We start from the raw sequence: 16,653 nt of genomic DNA, 5'->3' as shown, positions 1-16,653 counted from the left end.
AATATTATTGTAGGTTATAGCTTGTGTCGATGTTGTACACATAAAAACACTATATACCTGTATTTACAAATGTTTTCAATTGTATTTATTTGGTATTCATATTTTAGTACATACACCATATTTGCATGCTTTATTTTTACATTAGATAAGAAGTTGTAGCCCCCTGGCCTCTGTCCAGGGTTCTAACAGATTCAGCACCATGGACAGATCTATAAGTCTGTTTGGGCAAAAAACATTGCAACTATACGTAAAATGTCCCACCTTCAACTTGCAAAAAACAGTCAAACAAGATTTAACTTTAGAGAAAAAGATAAACAAGACATCCCTTTACTGTAAACAGCACAGTTTGACAGAAAACTACTGTGAGAGTAAACCAGTGTCACCACCAAGCGGTGTGCATGGGGAACTGCAGGGATCTCTCCAGAGTCCTCATCCTCCCCCCTGCTGCGCTCGGTGGAGAGGAGTAGTGTACATGCTCGGTGACGGAGATAGTCATATAGCTGAGGTGATCTGACACACCGAGGGGCTGCAGTCAATGAGGGGGATAACCGAAAAGTGATCCGGTGTGTGCGCAAAAAGTCCCTTGATACGCGAGGGTGGCGAGGAGGGACGAAGAGGAAAATAAGAGATTAATCCCTCCCTGCTCTGACAAGGAAGATAGACTGCCCATTGCATCGCAAAGATGGGGAACCAGGGGATGGAGGATTTGATTCCTCTGGTGAACCGCATGCAGGATGCCTTCTCCTCCATCGGGCAGAACGCGGACCTGGACCTGCCGCAGATCGCTGTGGTGGGCGGCCAGAGTGCAGGGAAGAGCTCGGTGCTGGAGAACTTCGTCGGGAGGTAAGTAGCTTTTCCAGGAAATGCATGTTGGTGCATCACACAAGCGGACGCAATCGCTTTCATTTTTTTTTTACACTTAACCCCGTCCCCATCCCCCCCTCTGAGGCAGCTTTGGATACACCTCCCAGCCTTGGTTAAAAGGTTTACATGGTGGCACCTTTCACCAGTTGTATCCCTCTTTCACAACACCAAGGCGAGGAGATTATTTTGTTAGGCCGACATAAATCCCTGATGAAGTTCATCTGATGCATTCAGAGATCCACACAATGCTGTTGAAATGACTTTGCATTTAACATCAAACCATAAGTGATTTAAGTGTGACATTTTTCTAAGTGGGTTTCTAAACTCTATAACTTGGTCCAAAATGTCACACATTTGCACATGTTTATCAATACAAACCTTATGACATCAGTCACAGGGGCAGGGGCAGCTTTTACGCTGACTTCCTACACACAATTACAGGCACCTTGATGGATGTGTTGTTTGTTTTCTGTGGCAGGGCTACCATTTTGATGTCCGAATCAGGACGTGTGTGTGTGTGTGTGTGTGTGTGTGTGTGTGTGTGTGTGTGTGTGTGTGTGTGTGTGTGTGTGTGTGTGTGTGTGTGTGTGTGTGTGTGTGTGTGTGTGTGTGTGTGTGTGTGTGTGTGTGTGTGTGTGTGTGTGTGTGTGTGTGTGTGTGTGTGTGTGTGTGTGTAGAGAGGTTTCTCACTGTCAGAGCTGCTGCTGATGCAAAACAAAATGAGGGGAACAAATCTGATCTATTATGCTGCAGTATGACCTTGCATATCAAGAGAGAGAGAGAGAGAGAGTCCACCTGAGCTTTGAGCCGTTGCAGCTCAGCCCATCTGTCTATCAGTGCTTATGCTGTAAGTGAAGCTTACTAAATGCAGGCAACAACATTGGTGTCACTACCTTACTGTTGTCAGCTCTCTATGCTTGTGTTTCACTTGATCTGAAGATTTTTTGTGGTCTCATTCCTGTGTGTGTGTGTGTGTGTGTGTGTGTGTGTGTGTGTGTGTGTGTGTGTGTGTGTGTGTGTGTGTGTGTGTGTGTGTGTGTGTGTGTGTGTGTGTGTGTGTGTGTGTGTGTGTGTGTGTGTGTGTGTGTGTGTGTGTGTGTGTGTGTGTGTGTGTGTGTGTGTGTGTGTGTGTGTGTGTGTGTGTGATTCAGCAGTATTTCCTGCAAGGTCAGACTGTAGTCACTCTTTGGCTCCGAGCCAGTTCAGCACTACTTTGAAAAAGGCCTAAGTATCACAAGAACAGAATGTAATTTAAACTATTGGAGAGAGTCCACCTGTGCAGTAACTCACAATATTCACGTTCCCTCTTTTCTTACATTGGTTTCACAGTAGGTTCTAAAGGTTCCCCTGATGATGGCCAGAGTGCTTATCCCCACTGTAACAGCTCAGTAGGTGAGGCATGGCCACTGTTTACACGTCAGGGTAATCCACACTTAATGCTACCTGCATCTCAGCTTTGTTTAAAAAGGGCCATTTTTAGAATTAAGAAAAAAACTACACCCATTTAGCATTGCACTATATCCAAGGAAACAAGAGATTCACTTTAACAGTAACCTTTCATCATGTTGGTTAACATTTTGGTGACATTCATAGTTAAACAAACGCACGTGAAAACAAAGCAATGTCAGAAATGATTGATTCTATGTCCATACTTTGTACCATAATAATTGTGAAAGGCCTACATAAAAAGCAAACTTTACATTTGTAGAATATATGTTAACTATATATTTACAGCTCTTTTTGAAAGGTTTTGCTCAAATATCAGTTAATCAATGAAAAACACAGGATTGTACTTTTAAGTAATTACTGTTAAAAGCTCCACTTTACACTCATTAAGGGGGCTCAGCTGTAGTCATGGAAACAGCTTGAGTCTAATTACACTGCTTTACCCGAGGGACCGGGGATGCATCATGACAGAAGGTAGAGAGGGAAACATATGAAATATTATTACAAGGACATTTATAAAGATGTCAAAGGATTTGTTTGTGTGTGCCAGTAAAAGCTGCAGTCTGCATCCTGTCATGCAGTGTGTGTGTGTGTGTGTGTGTGTGTGTGTGTGTGTGTGTGTGTGTGTGTGTGTGTGTGTGTGTGTGTGTGTGTGTGTGTGTGTGTGTGTGTGTGTGTGTGTGTGTGTGTGTGTGTGTGTGTGTGTGTGTGTGTGTGGTGTGTGTGTGTGTGTGTGTGTGTGTGTGTGTGTGTGAGAGAGAGTGTGTGTCTGTGTTATTGCATGCTCTCTCCTAGTCCAGCTGCAGTGACGTCGCTCAGGTCCTCCCATCCTCCTTCTCCCCCATTGTGTTTGCGTTATCTTCCCTCACCCACCACCCACTTACAACACGCTGTACTGTGTGTTTAGTTGCCACAATCTTTCTTCCCTCCATCTCTATCTTCCATAGATGCCTCTCAGACAGTCATTTCATGTGATGTTTCCACCAAACCAGCTCTCATCTTTGGCTACTATTAGGCAAATTGTTCTCCCTCTTAACAGTTAATATTGCTGCTATCGGTTAGCAAAGACAACCAATACAAAAGTATAGAAGACGTATACATATAAGAGACACATTAAGGAATATGATATGAATATGAATAAGAGCTTGTTTGGGTTTCCTTTTATCACGTCATGCAAATTATAATACATAGGTTATATGGCTTTTACGGACACACTAGCAACTAGAGAATTGATTTAAAGGAGTTAGAAACCGCTGCTCCTTAGTTCACAATGACACATTTCCTTATAATCTGGATTGCAGGTGTAAATCAGGGACAAGGACAACCTCTTAGGTAAACAAGCTGAGGAGAAACGCAGTGCCTGAAGGTATGAGGGAGCATGTGAGGATGCTAAGTGTTTCTTCTCTGTCCTTCAGCACTTTTTGATCCTGCTTTCATTATTTGTCCTCAGAGAGAGTTTTCTGTTCTCTTTGTTTTCATCGCTCAGTTCTCTGTTTATCACCTCGGTTCAACTTCCCATTCTCTGGGTTTGTCTGCTTCATTCAGTTTAAGCGCTTTGTTGTTGTCTGAAAATGAAAGTGCCCCACTCCAAAGTAGAGGCAGCTAGGTTAAACTAAAATGACAGACATACAGACACTCTCTCTTTTTGAGCAATTTACATCAAAGTCTGCCATTACAAACAATTCAGTTCATTGCTTTATTGTGTTCCTTTCTTGTCTTACACAATAACATGTTTAGACATGTTTGGCTGGTTATCTAGGGATAACACTTTTTCTTCTATTTTTGGATGAAAAGCAGATTTTCATGTTTTGAAGTGATAGGGCAGTAGATATCTTTTTAGGCTGCATATAGTGATTATTTTCATTACCGTTTCATCTTTTTTCCCCCTATACATAGATAACCATTTTAGTCTATAAAATGTAAAACAAATGTAAAATAATGTAATCAGCAGCTGCCAGTTATAGAACAGATAATGACACAAAATAAATCAGTTGCTGTTAACAATAACGCTTGTCATTAAACCCTGTCATTTGACTTAAAGCAACAATAAATCCATATCAAAATAGTTTAGTTTAATTGAATTAGCCATTAATACATTTCAGTTCCATGTTGAACACACAGGTTCAGCATCACTGAACGGTCCTCCTCTACCTTTGTCCCATATGCCTGCGTGTAATTCCACAGTTAAGAAGACAGTTTCCTGCTTTGAGACTGAGCACAACCCGTTTCCCACCCTGGGTCGGTCACACAGTCTGTTAGCCTCCCACGAGTCTCATTATCAGAAACAAAGCGAGATGTTCCCGCTCTCCAGAGCCCGACACAGGCCGGGCCAGCTGGGGCAAACCTGTGTGCAGGTGAGGACGTTTGGTGACATGTTGACATTTGATTAAATTCAACATTATTACATGAACAGAGGCACATTGTATCTTAAAATACGAGTTGATTTAGGCTGTCTTTTGGTGATTTGTGGTTATAGAGGATAATTGCTTTTGCACATTAATGTTTTTATGCCTAATTTAAACTGTTAAATTATATCAAGCAGTGTGTACAAACAAGTTTCAGTATGAAAATGGGCGGAATTTTTTTTTTTTCATATTTGGTTATGTTATTTGATTAAGTTAATAGGCGATACAAACTAAAGTCAGGTACAAATCCATCTATAATAACTGTCTAAAAAAGCATAGTATGTTCTTATTTTGGTCCTGAATGCACTTTTCAGCACCAAGGAGAGCTCTTCCAAAAACAGCTGATACTAAATCAGCATCACAGCTGCGTTCACCCGTAAATAGAACAAATACTGAACATAGCATAGAACTTAACTTTCCTCTTAGAATAGCTTTTCATGTTTATTATTAATATGATCGTGATAGCTTAAGGATACCCCTGTTTATTGTCAGCATGTTGGATTACAGAAACAACAACAGAAACCTTTTGTTGTTGTAACTCTCATTGTAAGCACTCCATGAATCTTTTTTGCAATAATTACTTAAAGGGATGTGGGGTCAATAGCTGACAGTATCATGCCGAAGGAGGAATGAGTCACATCATTTACGACGTTGTCCTGGGATGTACTCAAACCCAGGAGGCTGCTGCCGCTGCTGCTGCTGCATGGTGCGCAGCTGATCCTAGTCAAGCTCTTTTTTGTATCAGTGAAGACTGCAGGCACCAGCGCAAAGCAGAAACATGAAACTACAACACACACACTTTTCTCTCCCTGCTGCCTGCCAGCACTATTCCAACCCCCACGCAGAGATTAAGTTAATGATATATAGCTGGTTTCATGAGTTACATAACACAGAGAGGGCCGGAAGCATCACGATGAGCAGCAGCAGCTTCCATCATAAAGATGAGGACAGTACAGTGTCTTCATTGTTGTCAAATAAAAGGAGGGGGTAGTGATATAGAAACACAGGGAAGAAGAGCACTTTAATGATTTACAGATGATGATGCTGCGATTATAGAAACTACCCAGCAGCATTTAAAAATTCCTGGTTCGTTCTTAAAAATAAACAAGTGAGTCATTAAACAAATACATGACCCTGTACTGTGTACAGTGATTAAACAGTCTCTTAACATTGTGTCCAATACTAATAGGGATGCAACCAGCAATTATTTTCATCATTGATTAATCTTAATAATTGATCAATTGTTTGATCTTTATAAGAAGAAATAGTGGAAAATGGCCATCAAATTGAGCAAAAAGCCCAGCTGTACTTGTTTTGTCTAAGCAACCCTTCAAACTAAAAGAGTTTGTTATCATCATCATCAAATCCTTGCTGCTGAGAAGCTATAATTAGGTCATTCTAAGCTTTATTTCTTTAAAAATATTTAAATACATATCAGTTTTTGCAGGATCTTTTTCAGGATATAAGAAGTAAACTGCTACACCAAAAAAACAAGTTGCAGCTCTTAAAGTATTGATAAAAACATTGATGTAAACTATATTTGTCACATGTGAGAGGGAAATCAGTCAGGGAATGACAGACTTGTCCTGATACTGCTCCACAGGATTACCACTAATCTCTGTTTGGGCCGTAGTTCACCTGCAAATCACTCTCCCATTGGCTCTGCTCTAATCTGGATGACCACCATCCAGCAACACGCCATATCATTGGCTCCTTCTTCTACTGTGTCTGACAGCAATATGTGTATGTCGTTGTGTGTGCCTGTGTGTGTTTGCATGTGTATTTCCATCATCAAAAAACAGCCTCATCTTTCTAAAACCCAAATACCGCTAAGAAGGGAAATTGCCTGTTTCTGCTGGTTCAGTAATGTCAGAGCTGCACGCAATAGAGCAGGATTAGATTATTGGAGTGTCTGGAAATTGGAAGTGATGTGACGCACATGAGGAGACCAACAATACAGCTTGTTGAGTTTGTGTTGCATCATTTTGAAAGATTAGATTTCACATCTCACTCCCATATTGGCCATTCCCTTGTTTTCTAAAGCAAGTCACAGCATAAAAAAAACACAAGAACATCCAACCAATCTGGAAATGGTGTGATATATTATATATTTAAGCCTCATTGTACTGATGCAAAGTGAAGTACTGAGAGAAAAGGTCATGTGATGTTCACACATTATGTGGGTATTGTTTGTACATCACTGAATGTGTACAGTTTGAAACAAATAAGTTATGAGTCACTACTCCAAGCCAGTGTGTGTGTGTGTGTGTGTGTGTGTGTGTGTGTGTGTGTGTGGTGTGTGTGTGTGTGTGTGTGGTGTGTGTGTGTGTGTGTGTGGTGTGTGTGTGTGTGTGTGTGTGTGTGGTGTGTGTGTGTGTGTGTGTGTGTGTGTGTGTGTGTGTGTGTGTGTGGTGTGTGTGTGTGGTGTGTGTGTGTGTGTGTGTGTGTGTGTGTGTGTGTGTGTGTGTCAGACTATGAGTGAGTCAGACTATGAGTGAATTAATGATTTAGTGGCTGAAAGTTTATTGAAAAACATATCTCTGTTTGACACTGATCTGTGAGTAACACAAGACGCTAAAGGAAATCAATGAAATTAATCTGATTGGGGCTCGGCTACGACTCTCCAAAAGTGATGCTCAGCGTTTCTGTGACCTCCCCCGACCCACAGTATTGATTATTCAAAATCCTTTAAGAAACTGTTAATGGGTCAAATAACCAGGCAGTGTGCATTTTTGTTTTATCTGATTAATTCAAATTTGACAAATCAATATAGTGCACCACATTCATTTAAAGAAAATACCCCCATATATATTAAATGATAACCTAAACTATAATACATTGGCTAAATATCTGTTTATGTTGTCATGGCATGAATAATTAACAATATTATAGATGGACAAAGTGGGTAAATGTTGTTTCTGTACTGTGTGCACTTATAGGCAAGTGCTTGTTGAAGGTATCTTGTTTTGACCTTAACTTCTCTATGTTCTCTATTGTTCTTCCCTGCATCATGTCTGCACAGCATAACCCCATTGAAGCTGTTAACACCTACAGATACTTAGGCATCACTATAGATGAAAATCTCTGCTTCAAACCACATATTGACAATCTCTTAAGGAAATTGAAATTAAAACTGGGATTCTTTTTTAGAAATAAGACCTGCTTCTCCACAAGTGTGAGGAAACGGCTTGTAGCTGCCACATTTTTGCCGCTCTTGGACTACGGGGATGTTGTGTACATGAACGCCTCAGCTCACTCCCTTCATCTGCTGGACGCTGTCTACCATGGGGCTCTGAGGTTCATAACCAACTGTAAACCCCTCACACACCATTGCACGCTGTACTCTTTAGTCAACTGGACATCATTATCAATGCGCAGATCACTGCACTGGTACAAACTCATCTATACCGCTATGCTTGGACTGCTGCCCCTCTACATATCCACTTACATATCACACAAACAGTACAGCTACAGACTACGATCTCAAAATGACATCACTCTGTCCGTCCCCTCAGTACGCACGGCGCTTGGGAAAAAAGCCATATCATACTCTGCCCCCTCGACCTGGAACACACTTCAGCAGGAACTTAAGCTGACCAGTTTGATACCCATCACAGATTTTAAACTAATTTAAAAAAAGCTGGAGAAATCATCTGTGGGTGTTTGCACCTGCTATATCTGAATACTGTATATGGATTTCCATGACTACTTTTTTTACGATGTTGTATTTTAGTGTTGCCTCTGTGTTTAGTGTCCTGTCTGTCTGTAACTTTGTGTGGTAGTGTTACCACTGACAGGTCTCTCTTGAAAATGAGACCTTGTGTCTCAATGAGATGTTACACCTGTATAAATAAAGGCTAAATAAAAAAAATAAAAAAATGTCGTCTATCCTCTCTCTTCCTGTAGCAACAAATAATTAATATCAGTTTAGTTTGCTTGACGGACCAGTTTACTCCTTTTTTATTTGTTCTTTTATTCTTCTCCTGTGTATCTGTGGGTAGGGCAGGTGGGTTGTCTCTGAGCTTTTGGAAGTCATGTAAGTGTGAGTGTTTTCATCTTCACTTCACTGTGGGGGGGGGAGGAAAACAGAGAGACTGTCCCGCTCTCAGCAGGATGAGGTAAAAGATGAGTAAACAGAGAGAGACAATCTTTCCCATACTGTAGCAGTTTGTATAGGTGTGTGTTTGTGTGAGAAACTGATTCTGTCGGTGGCTTCTCCTCTCTTTTTGGAGCATCTTTGTGATGGCAGTCTGAGGGGAGGATGAGGAGGAGTAAAGTGAGAAGAAGACCTGCAGTTAGAGCCATCTGTCTTCTCTAAAGGGTTTCCAAATACACACAATCTTACTTACACTGGCAGGCAGGTAGAGCAGCAGATGGACAGACACACATTAGAGTTTCCTTTGTTGTAACAAGCCTCTTTAATTATAACAACAGTCACTGAAATCATAATGAAGCTCACTGCTGCTGTGTTGTTCAGTGTAGCAGCTGTAGAGGATTGGCAAACATTAGCTATGATGTCTTTTCATAATTTCACTTTCCAACAAAGCGCAGGTGGGAAAGGATTAGGAAAGACTGATCTGCAGAACTTGTGATTAAAACACTCACAGAAATGTTAACTTTGATGGCTTTAAGCAATCTTTTGTCACTTTGAGTTGTTTGAATTCGAATGATTTTATAGTCTATTTTTGATTTGATCACTGCCAATAGACTCACATGTTTATACAGTATGTTGATCCCTCTCAAAGTATGAATAAATAAACACCAGAAATGTACAGTTAGGGTAGTCGGACAGCAGAGTTGAATGGAACGTTTCCGGTATAACCGTAAAATGTATGTATAATTAGTGTTACTAGTTGGTATACGGTGGTTATACTAAGCTAACTCACTTATGGTTCCAGCTTCATACAATTTGATCTTCTCCTGTCACTCTTAGGCAAGGCAAGGCAAGGCAAGTTTATTTATATAGCACCTTTCAACACAAGGCAATTCAAAGTGCTTTACAAAAATGGAAGACATTATGAAAATGGCATTTAAAATCAGTCATTAAAAAGAAAAGATAATAAAATAAACATTAAAAGAAAAAATACATGGATAAAAGTTCAAAGTTACAGTGCAGTTTAAGATGTGAATAGTTCAATTAAAAGCAGCGGCAAAAAGAAAAGTCTTCAGCCTGGATTTAAAAGTAGTAAGAGTTGCAGCGGACCTGCAGGTTTCTGGGAGTTTGTTCCAGATATTTGGAGCATAATAACTGAACGCTGCTTTACCATGTTTAGTTCTGACTCTGGGGACAGAAAGCTGACCAGTCCCTGAAGACCTGAGAGTTCTGGATGGTTCATAATTTAGCAGTAGGTCAGACATGTATTTTGGGCCTAAACCATTCAAAGCTTTATAAACCAGCAACAATATTTTGAAATCTATTCTTTGACACACAGGAAGCCAGTGTAAGGACTTCAGAACAGGAGTGATGTGATCCACTTTCTTAGTGTTAGTGAGGACTCGAGCAGCGGCGTTCTGAATTAGCTGCAGCTTTCTAATAGATTTTTTAGTGAGACCTGTAAAGACACCATTGCAGTAGTCGAGTCTACTGAAGATAAAAGCATGGACAAGTTTTTCCAAATCCTGCTGTGTCATTAGTCTTTTAATCCTAGATATGTTCTTTAGGTGATAGTAGGCTGATTTAGTAACTGTTTTAATGTGACTGTTGAAACTCAGGTCAGAGTCCATGACTACACCTAGACTTCTGGCCTTTATCTTGTTGTTTTGAACATTGCAGACTGAAGCTCAGCGCTAACTTTTATACGTTCTGCCTTGGCTCCAAAAACCATTACCTCAGTTTTATCTTTGTTTAATTGGAGAAAGTTCTGACACATCCAGTCATTGATTTGTTCAATGCACTTACTCAGTGTTTGAATTGGAGCATAATCTCCTGGTGAAATTGTTACGTAAATTTGTGTGTCATCCGCATAGCTATGGTAACTTATTTTGTTGTTTTTCATTATCTGAGCAAGTGGTAGCATGTAGATGTTAAAGAGAAGAGGCCCCAAGATGGAGCCTTGAGGTACCCCACATGTCATATTTGTCAACTCTGATGTGTATTTACCTATAGAAACAAAGTTTTTTCTGTCCTTTAAGTAGGACTCAAACCAATTTAGAACTGTTGCCGAAAGTCCCACCCAGTTTTCTAGTCGGTCTAGTAATATGTTGTGGTCAACAGTGTCAAACGCAGCACTGAGATCTAATAATACTAACACTGAAGTTCTGCCACTGTCTGTGTTTAAGTGGATGTCATTGAAGACCTTTACAAGAGCAGTCTCAGTGCTGTGGTTTGGACGAAATCCTGACTGGAACACATCCAAACAGTTATTTAAATGCAAGAAGTTGAAATGAAGTTGAAATTGAACTGTTGAAATACAACTTTTTCAATGATTTTACCTAGAAATGGCAGGTTTGATATTGGCCTGTAATTGTTCATTACTGAAGCATCTAGATTATTCTTTTTTAAGAGCGGTTTAATGACTGCAGTTTTCAGGGCCTCTGGAAAAATACCTGAGTGAAGAGATGTGTTTACTATATGAAGTAGATCTGAGGCCATGCAAGGAAAAACATCTTTGAAAAATCCTGTTGGAATAATATCAAGGCAGCAGGAGGAGGATTTCAGAAGTTGAATAATGTCCTCTAAGTTTTTACCATTAATCTGATGGAATTGTGTCATGGTGTTTGAATTGATATTAGGTGGACATAGGGACAACACATTTGCTGTACCTGATGCAGAGGCACTGACTGCTTGTCTAATTTTCTGAATTTTGTCAGTGAAGAAGGAGGCAAAATCATTGTGGATAGAAATTCAGAGGCTACTGACACTGGGGGGTTAGTTAGTCTGTCGACGGTAGCAAACAAGGCACGTGCGTTGTTTTTGTTTTTGGTAATGATGTCAGAGAAGAAAGACTGTCGTGCGTTTTTCAATTCCAAATTATAAAGGCCAAGTCTCTCTTTATAGATTTCAAAGTGAACCTGGAGATTTGTTTTTCGCCACCTACGTTCAGCTTTTCGACACTCTCTTTTTTCTGTTCTCACGGTCATGGCCTTTCTCCATGGAGATATTTTCTTGCCAATCACTTCCTTTACCTTAGTTGGAGCAATGGTATCTATAACATTTTTAATTTTTGAATTAAAAATGATCTACTAGCTCATTTACTGAGATGTTAGCAGGGGAGAGTGTGGATGAAAAATTATGAGTAAACATTTCCCTAGTATTTTCAGATAAATATCGCTTTGTGGTTACCTCTTTCTGAACATTTTTGTGAACAGAAATAGAGCTCTCAAAAAAAACACAGGAATGATCAGAGAGTGCAACATCAGTCACCACAACCTTTGAGATATTCAGACCCTTTGAGATAATTAAGTCCAGAGTGTGCCCCTTATTGTGCGTGGGCTCCGTCACATGCTGAGTCAGTCCATAGTTATCAAGAACACAAAACAGTTCTTTAGCCCCTCTGTCCTGGGGGTTGTCAGCATGGATGTTAAAATCACCAACAATGACTAGACGGTCAAAGTCAATACACACTATAGACAGCAGTTCAGTAAAATCATCAAAAAAGCTTGCACAGTATTTGGGTGGTCTATAGATATTTAGGAACAGAGCTCGAGAGGAGCATTTCAGCTGAAGGGCCACATATTCAAAAGAAGCAAAGTCCCCATAAGATGTCTTCCTGCATTGAATGGAATCATTGAACAAAATAGCAACTCCACCCCCTTTCTTATGCATTCTTTCCTGACTCATAAAACTAAAGTTGGGAGGGGTTGATTCGATAGCATTTACCAAAATATTCCTTTAAAGCTAGAGTACAATGTTGGTCTTATTACTAACACTTATTTACAATATACAATCAGAGAGAATGATCTAATAACATCAAATAATAGTAGTGCCTTTCTCTGGTTTAGGTCACATTTAGAGCAAAAGCAGTTCAGCTCATGACTCATGTATCCCAACTGCCTCAGGCTTTGCTTCAGGTCCAAACAGAGGCCTCATCTATTTCGTGGACATGGCACTCAGATAACAAAGTATGTTTTATTTCAAAGAAACTTTAAAATACTCTCATGCTGACAATATAAGATGGAAAACTATAGTATGTCAGTATGTCTCTTACAGCCCCTTGTTATAGCCCCCTTTTCTTTTTTTTATCGTTCTGGTATAGATGTACAATAAAATAGCAGAACACCAAAAAGGACATTAAGTCTGTTGGGACCAGAGCTGTTGTGTGAGTGTTTGTTGTTATTTAGCATTGCACTGCACACACAAACACGCATTTACACTTACTTCTGGTCTGCACTTTGCTCACATTTCCTCACGACGCTGATTCATTATCACTGACTCATGTTCCGCTGAGTTTCTGACATGTTGTGAGTCATATTGTTGTCTCTTGTATTGTTGTTTGTTTAACTGACTATCTTCCCCTCTGTCTGCGTTACAGGGATTTCCTCCCCCGTGGTTCTGGCATTGTGACTCGTCGTCCTTTGGTTCTGCAGCTCATGACCTCCCCCACAGGTAAAAACATCTAACCCATAATACATCTGAGGGATCTTTGTTCTGTTAGTGATGTGTTCATCTTGTATACATGGATTTAGGATTGTATTTTCCTGGGTGGAACCATAGACAGTGTTTTCCTACCTCTGTTAGAGAATAAAAGGGTCTTCTAAATAAAAAAGTAGAAATACATTTTATTTTACGGTAAGCTTCTATCAGGGTTCTTGTCTTTATCGCCTGACTAGAAGAGAGATACTAGGATTCAAAATATAGGGTGGATTTAAAACATGCTGTCGATGAATTGATAATGAGAGTTATTTTGAAGCCTTTATTTTGGAAATGTTTTATTTGGGAACCTTTTTTTATTTTGTCAGTATCTTCTGTTCTCTTCAATTATGTGGGAGTTTGGTTAAAGACAGCATATTGGGGTCATATAGCAAATTAGACCTTAAAGTAATTCGGCACTGGTTTTGACATTAAACATCATCAGCACAACTCTTTCCCCTTCTCCACTCACAAACACTTGTGGATGGCAAACTAATTCCCTTCTTCCTGAATGAAAAAACCTTTTAGAAACTTTTAGCTTTTAGTTCAGACTGTTGCACACCTTCACTCTTGCCTGAGGATTTAAAAAAGCCTTCCTCCTCCACACTTCTCAAGGGATAAACTTCCTTTGGCATCTTTTCCTCTTCATTTATTTCTACAAACTTAACCCTCCTGTTGTCTTCGGGTCAAATCTGACCGATTTACTACTTTCATCAATCATAACTTTTTTGTTTTACATTCGATTGCATTAAGGCTTTATGATATCCTTCACAGTAGACATTTGAACATATCAAATTGCTGATCACCACTTTCATTGCATTTTGGATGATTTAGTCTACTTTGTAACATCCATGGTGTTCCCGGTCAAAAATGACCGCCATAAAGAAAAGGAATTAGTAACCATCCGGATCAGATAAAACACACACACAAACATCCACCGACACACACACACACACACACACACACATACTCTAGATGTGTTCCCCCCCTTATGTGCCCAATGCCCATGTCAATCACACCTGGCACTCACAAACACACACACACACACACACACACACACACACACACACACACACACACACACACACACACACACACACACACACACACACACACACACACACAGAACAATTTGACACATTTCCCGCTCTTATGTGCCCATCCCCCCACATGGATCACACGTGACCTGGCACACGCAATACATGTTCAGTGTCTATTCTTTGTATATTTACTGCAGTTTTTCATGCATACCAGTAGTCTGATACAATATTTACAGTTTGAAAGGGTGTTAAATGAAATTTGGTGATGATTAATGTTTTTTGTGTTATTGTAATAGCAGTTAAAAAAGGACCGGTCAAATTTGACCGCGAAGTAAGGAGGGGGGGGAAACGAAGACAATAGGAGGGTTAAGAGAAATGCATCGTCCTCCTGTTACCATGGTTACACTTCATTAGATTGTTGCAAGGTCTGCTAATAAGCGTATCCTTTCAGCCTGTTCAGAAAGAGTAAATCAGAAAATATACAAATTGTATTTAAATACACGCTTTTGGCTGCTGTATGATCGTCTGCCAGTATATTTTAAACTGTGTCAAGGCTCACAGAGGCAACATATTCTAAAGCTCAGTCCCATTTGCTGCAATTTGCATCAAAATGAGTTTTTCTCACTTAATCTCACTGAAATCACAAACACTCCTTTCCTTTTTTACAATTGCACTTTTAATGATTACTCCTATTTTACCTTATCTTCCAGAATATGCTGAGTTCCTCCACTGTAAGGGCAAAAAGTTCACAGACTTTGACGAGGTGCGGCAGGAGATCGAGGCAGAGACTGACCGCATCACAGGGGCCAACAAGGGCATCTCCCCAGTGCCCATCAACCTGCGGGTCTACTCCCCTCATGGTGAGAGATGCAAAACTCTTATTTTTTTTTTTTGAAATTATTTTCTTATTCAGCTTTTCACATGTACACAGTCATAGATAATACAATATTCTCTGTAAGCCTTCTGTAGTTAACAGTGAAATCACAAATCAAACATACATATTTGTGGATAATACAGAGGCAGGCCTCACTGACCTTCAAACATGCTATAACATACAGTATGAACATAAACACGAACAAGGTTATGGGGGTGTACCTGCAACTTATTCAAACAAGGGGAGCATAGAAATAAATACTAAAAGCAAAAATCCCTTCTTGACAAATGATGGTCGTATTGGTGTAACATATATTATCCATTTTTCCCATCTTGACAAAAAGATTCCCTGTTGCAATCTCAAAGCAAGGGTTATCCTTTCCATCTTGAAAATATCATAAACATGTCAATGCCAAAACATGTCAATCCACTCATCCAAAGTAGGTTCTCCTGGTTTTAACCACATTCTGGTGATGGCCTTCTTGCAAGCAGCACTCAGGATCCGAAATAGATATTTATCTTTAGAGGAAACAATTGCTGGTGGTAAAGCACCCAAATATAACGATTCAAATTTAAATGGAATGCCTATCTGAAAAACCTTTTGTAAAACTCCATGAACCTGCTACCAGAAAGGATTCAATGATGTGCAAGACCACAAAACTCAATTTCTTCACAGATTTGGGCTGACTTGTCTTGCATGTGTGATCATCAATCATTTATGTACCACCAAGCTTTGAAGAAGCTCTTGTAGTTCTCTTATCTTCGTCCTGTTCTCTTCTCCCCTCACAGTGCTGAACCTGACCCTGGTGGACCTGCCGGGGATGACCAAAGTGCCGGTGGGCGACCAGCCTGCAGACATCGAGGCGCAGATCAGAGAGATGCTGATGCAGTTTGTCACCAAGAACAACTGCCTGATGCTGGCCGTCTCCCCGGCAAACTCTGATCTGGCCAATTCTGACGCTTTAAAGATTGCCAAAGAGGTCGACCCTCAGGGTGAGTGTATGCACACACACACACACACACACACACAGGCACACACATGATTACACTATGTGCAAACTGCCAAAGGCTAAAGTAGAGTAGGGTCACACAACTCGGTCTTCATCTGAACTTTAAGTGTTTTTTTTCAGTTTTTCTGTGTTTTACAAATAAAGTTTATTTCAAATAAATGCTTTTTATTAGTATAAGAGTAAACAAAAAGTGTCCAACTTGTCCACTGTAGTGATAAAATGCTGTCTTAATTTGTAATCATGACATGTCATTTATTGAAAAAAATACTTTTCATTTTCATAGAAAAGCTGAATTTTCATAAGAATATTCATTCAAAACAAAGCTTCAGAAACACTTCTTACATAACATCTATTGTGCAGGACTTGCGCTTGTACTTAGTATCGTAAGTATTTCTATCTTGTGATATTTTTTCATTTTCTTCGGTATGCATTTACAGCATACCAAT

The 16,653-nt window shown here is 39.9% G+C and overlaps 1 protein-coding gene across 2 annotated transcripts in view; it reads left to right on the top strand.

Annotated features, from left to right (window-relative positions):
- Positions 1-483: 483 nt before the first annotated feature.
- dnm1a (dynamin 1a) overlaps positions 484-16,653 on the top strand; it is a 54,293-nt gene continuing 38,123 nt past the window's right edge. The window contains exons 1-4 of one of the 2 annotated variants that reach the window (XM_034123048.1): positions 484-843; positions 13,187-13,260; positions 15,035-15,184; positions 15,987-16,190. In XM_034123048.1, the coding sequence (XP_033978939.1) occupies positions 683-843; positions 13,187-13,260; positions 15,035-15,184; positions 15,987-16,190 (589 nt within the window). In that variant the 5' untranslated portion in view covers positions 484-682. The remainder of the gene's footprint in view (positions 844-13,186; positions 13,261-15,034; positions 15,185-15,986; positions 16,191-16,653) is intronic. The other variant, XM_034123049.1, reaches the window with a different exon arrangement.

This window comes from Trematomus bernacchii, unplaced genomic scaffold, assembly GCF_902827165.1.
Source record: "Trematomus bernacchii unplaced genomic scaffold, fTreBer1.1, whole genome shotgun sequence".
Taxonomy (NCBI): domain Eukaryota; kingdom Metazoa; phylum Chordata; class Actinopteri; order Perciformes; family Nototheniidae; genus Trematomus; species Trematomus bernacchii.
Note: the sequence above shows the minus strand (reverse complement) of the source record. Positions and strands in the feature narration are given on the sequence as shown.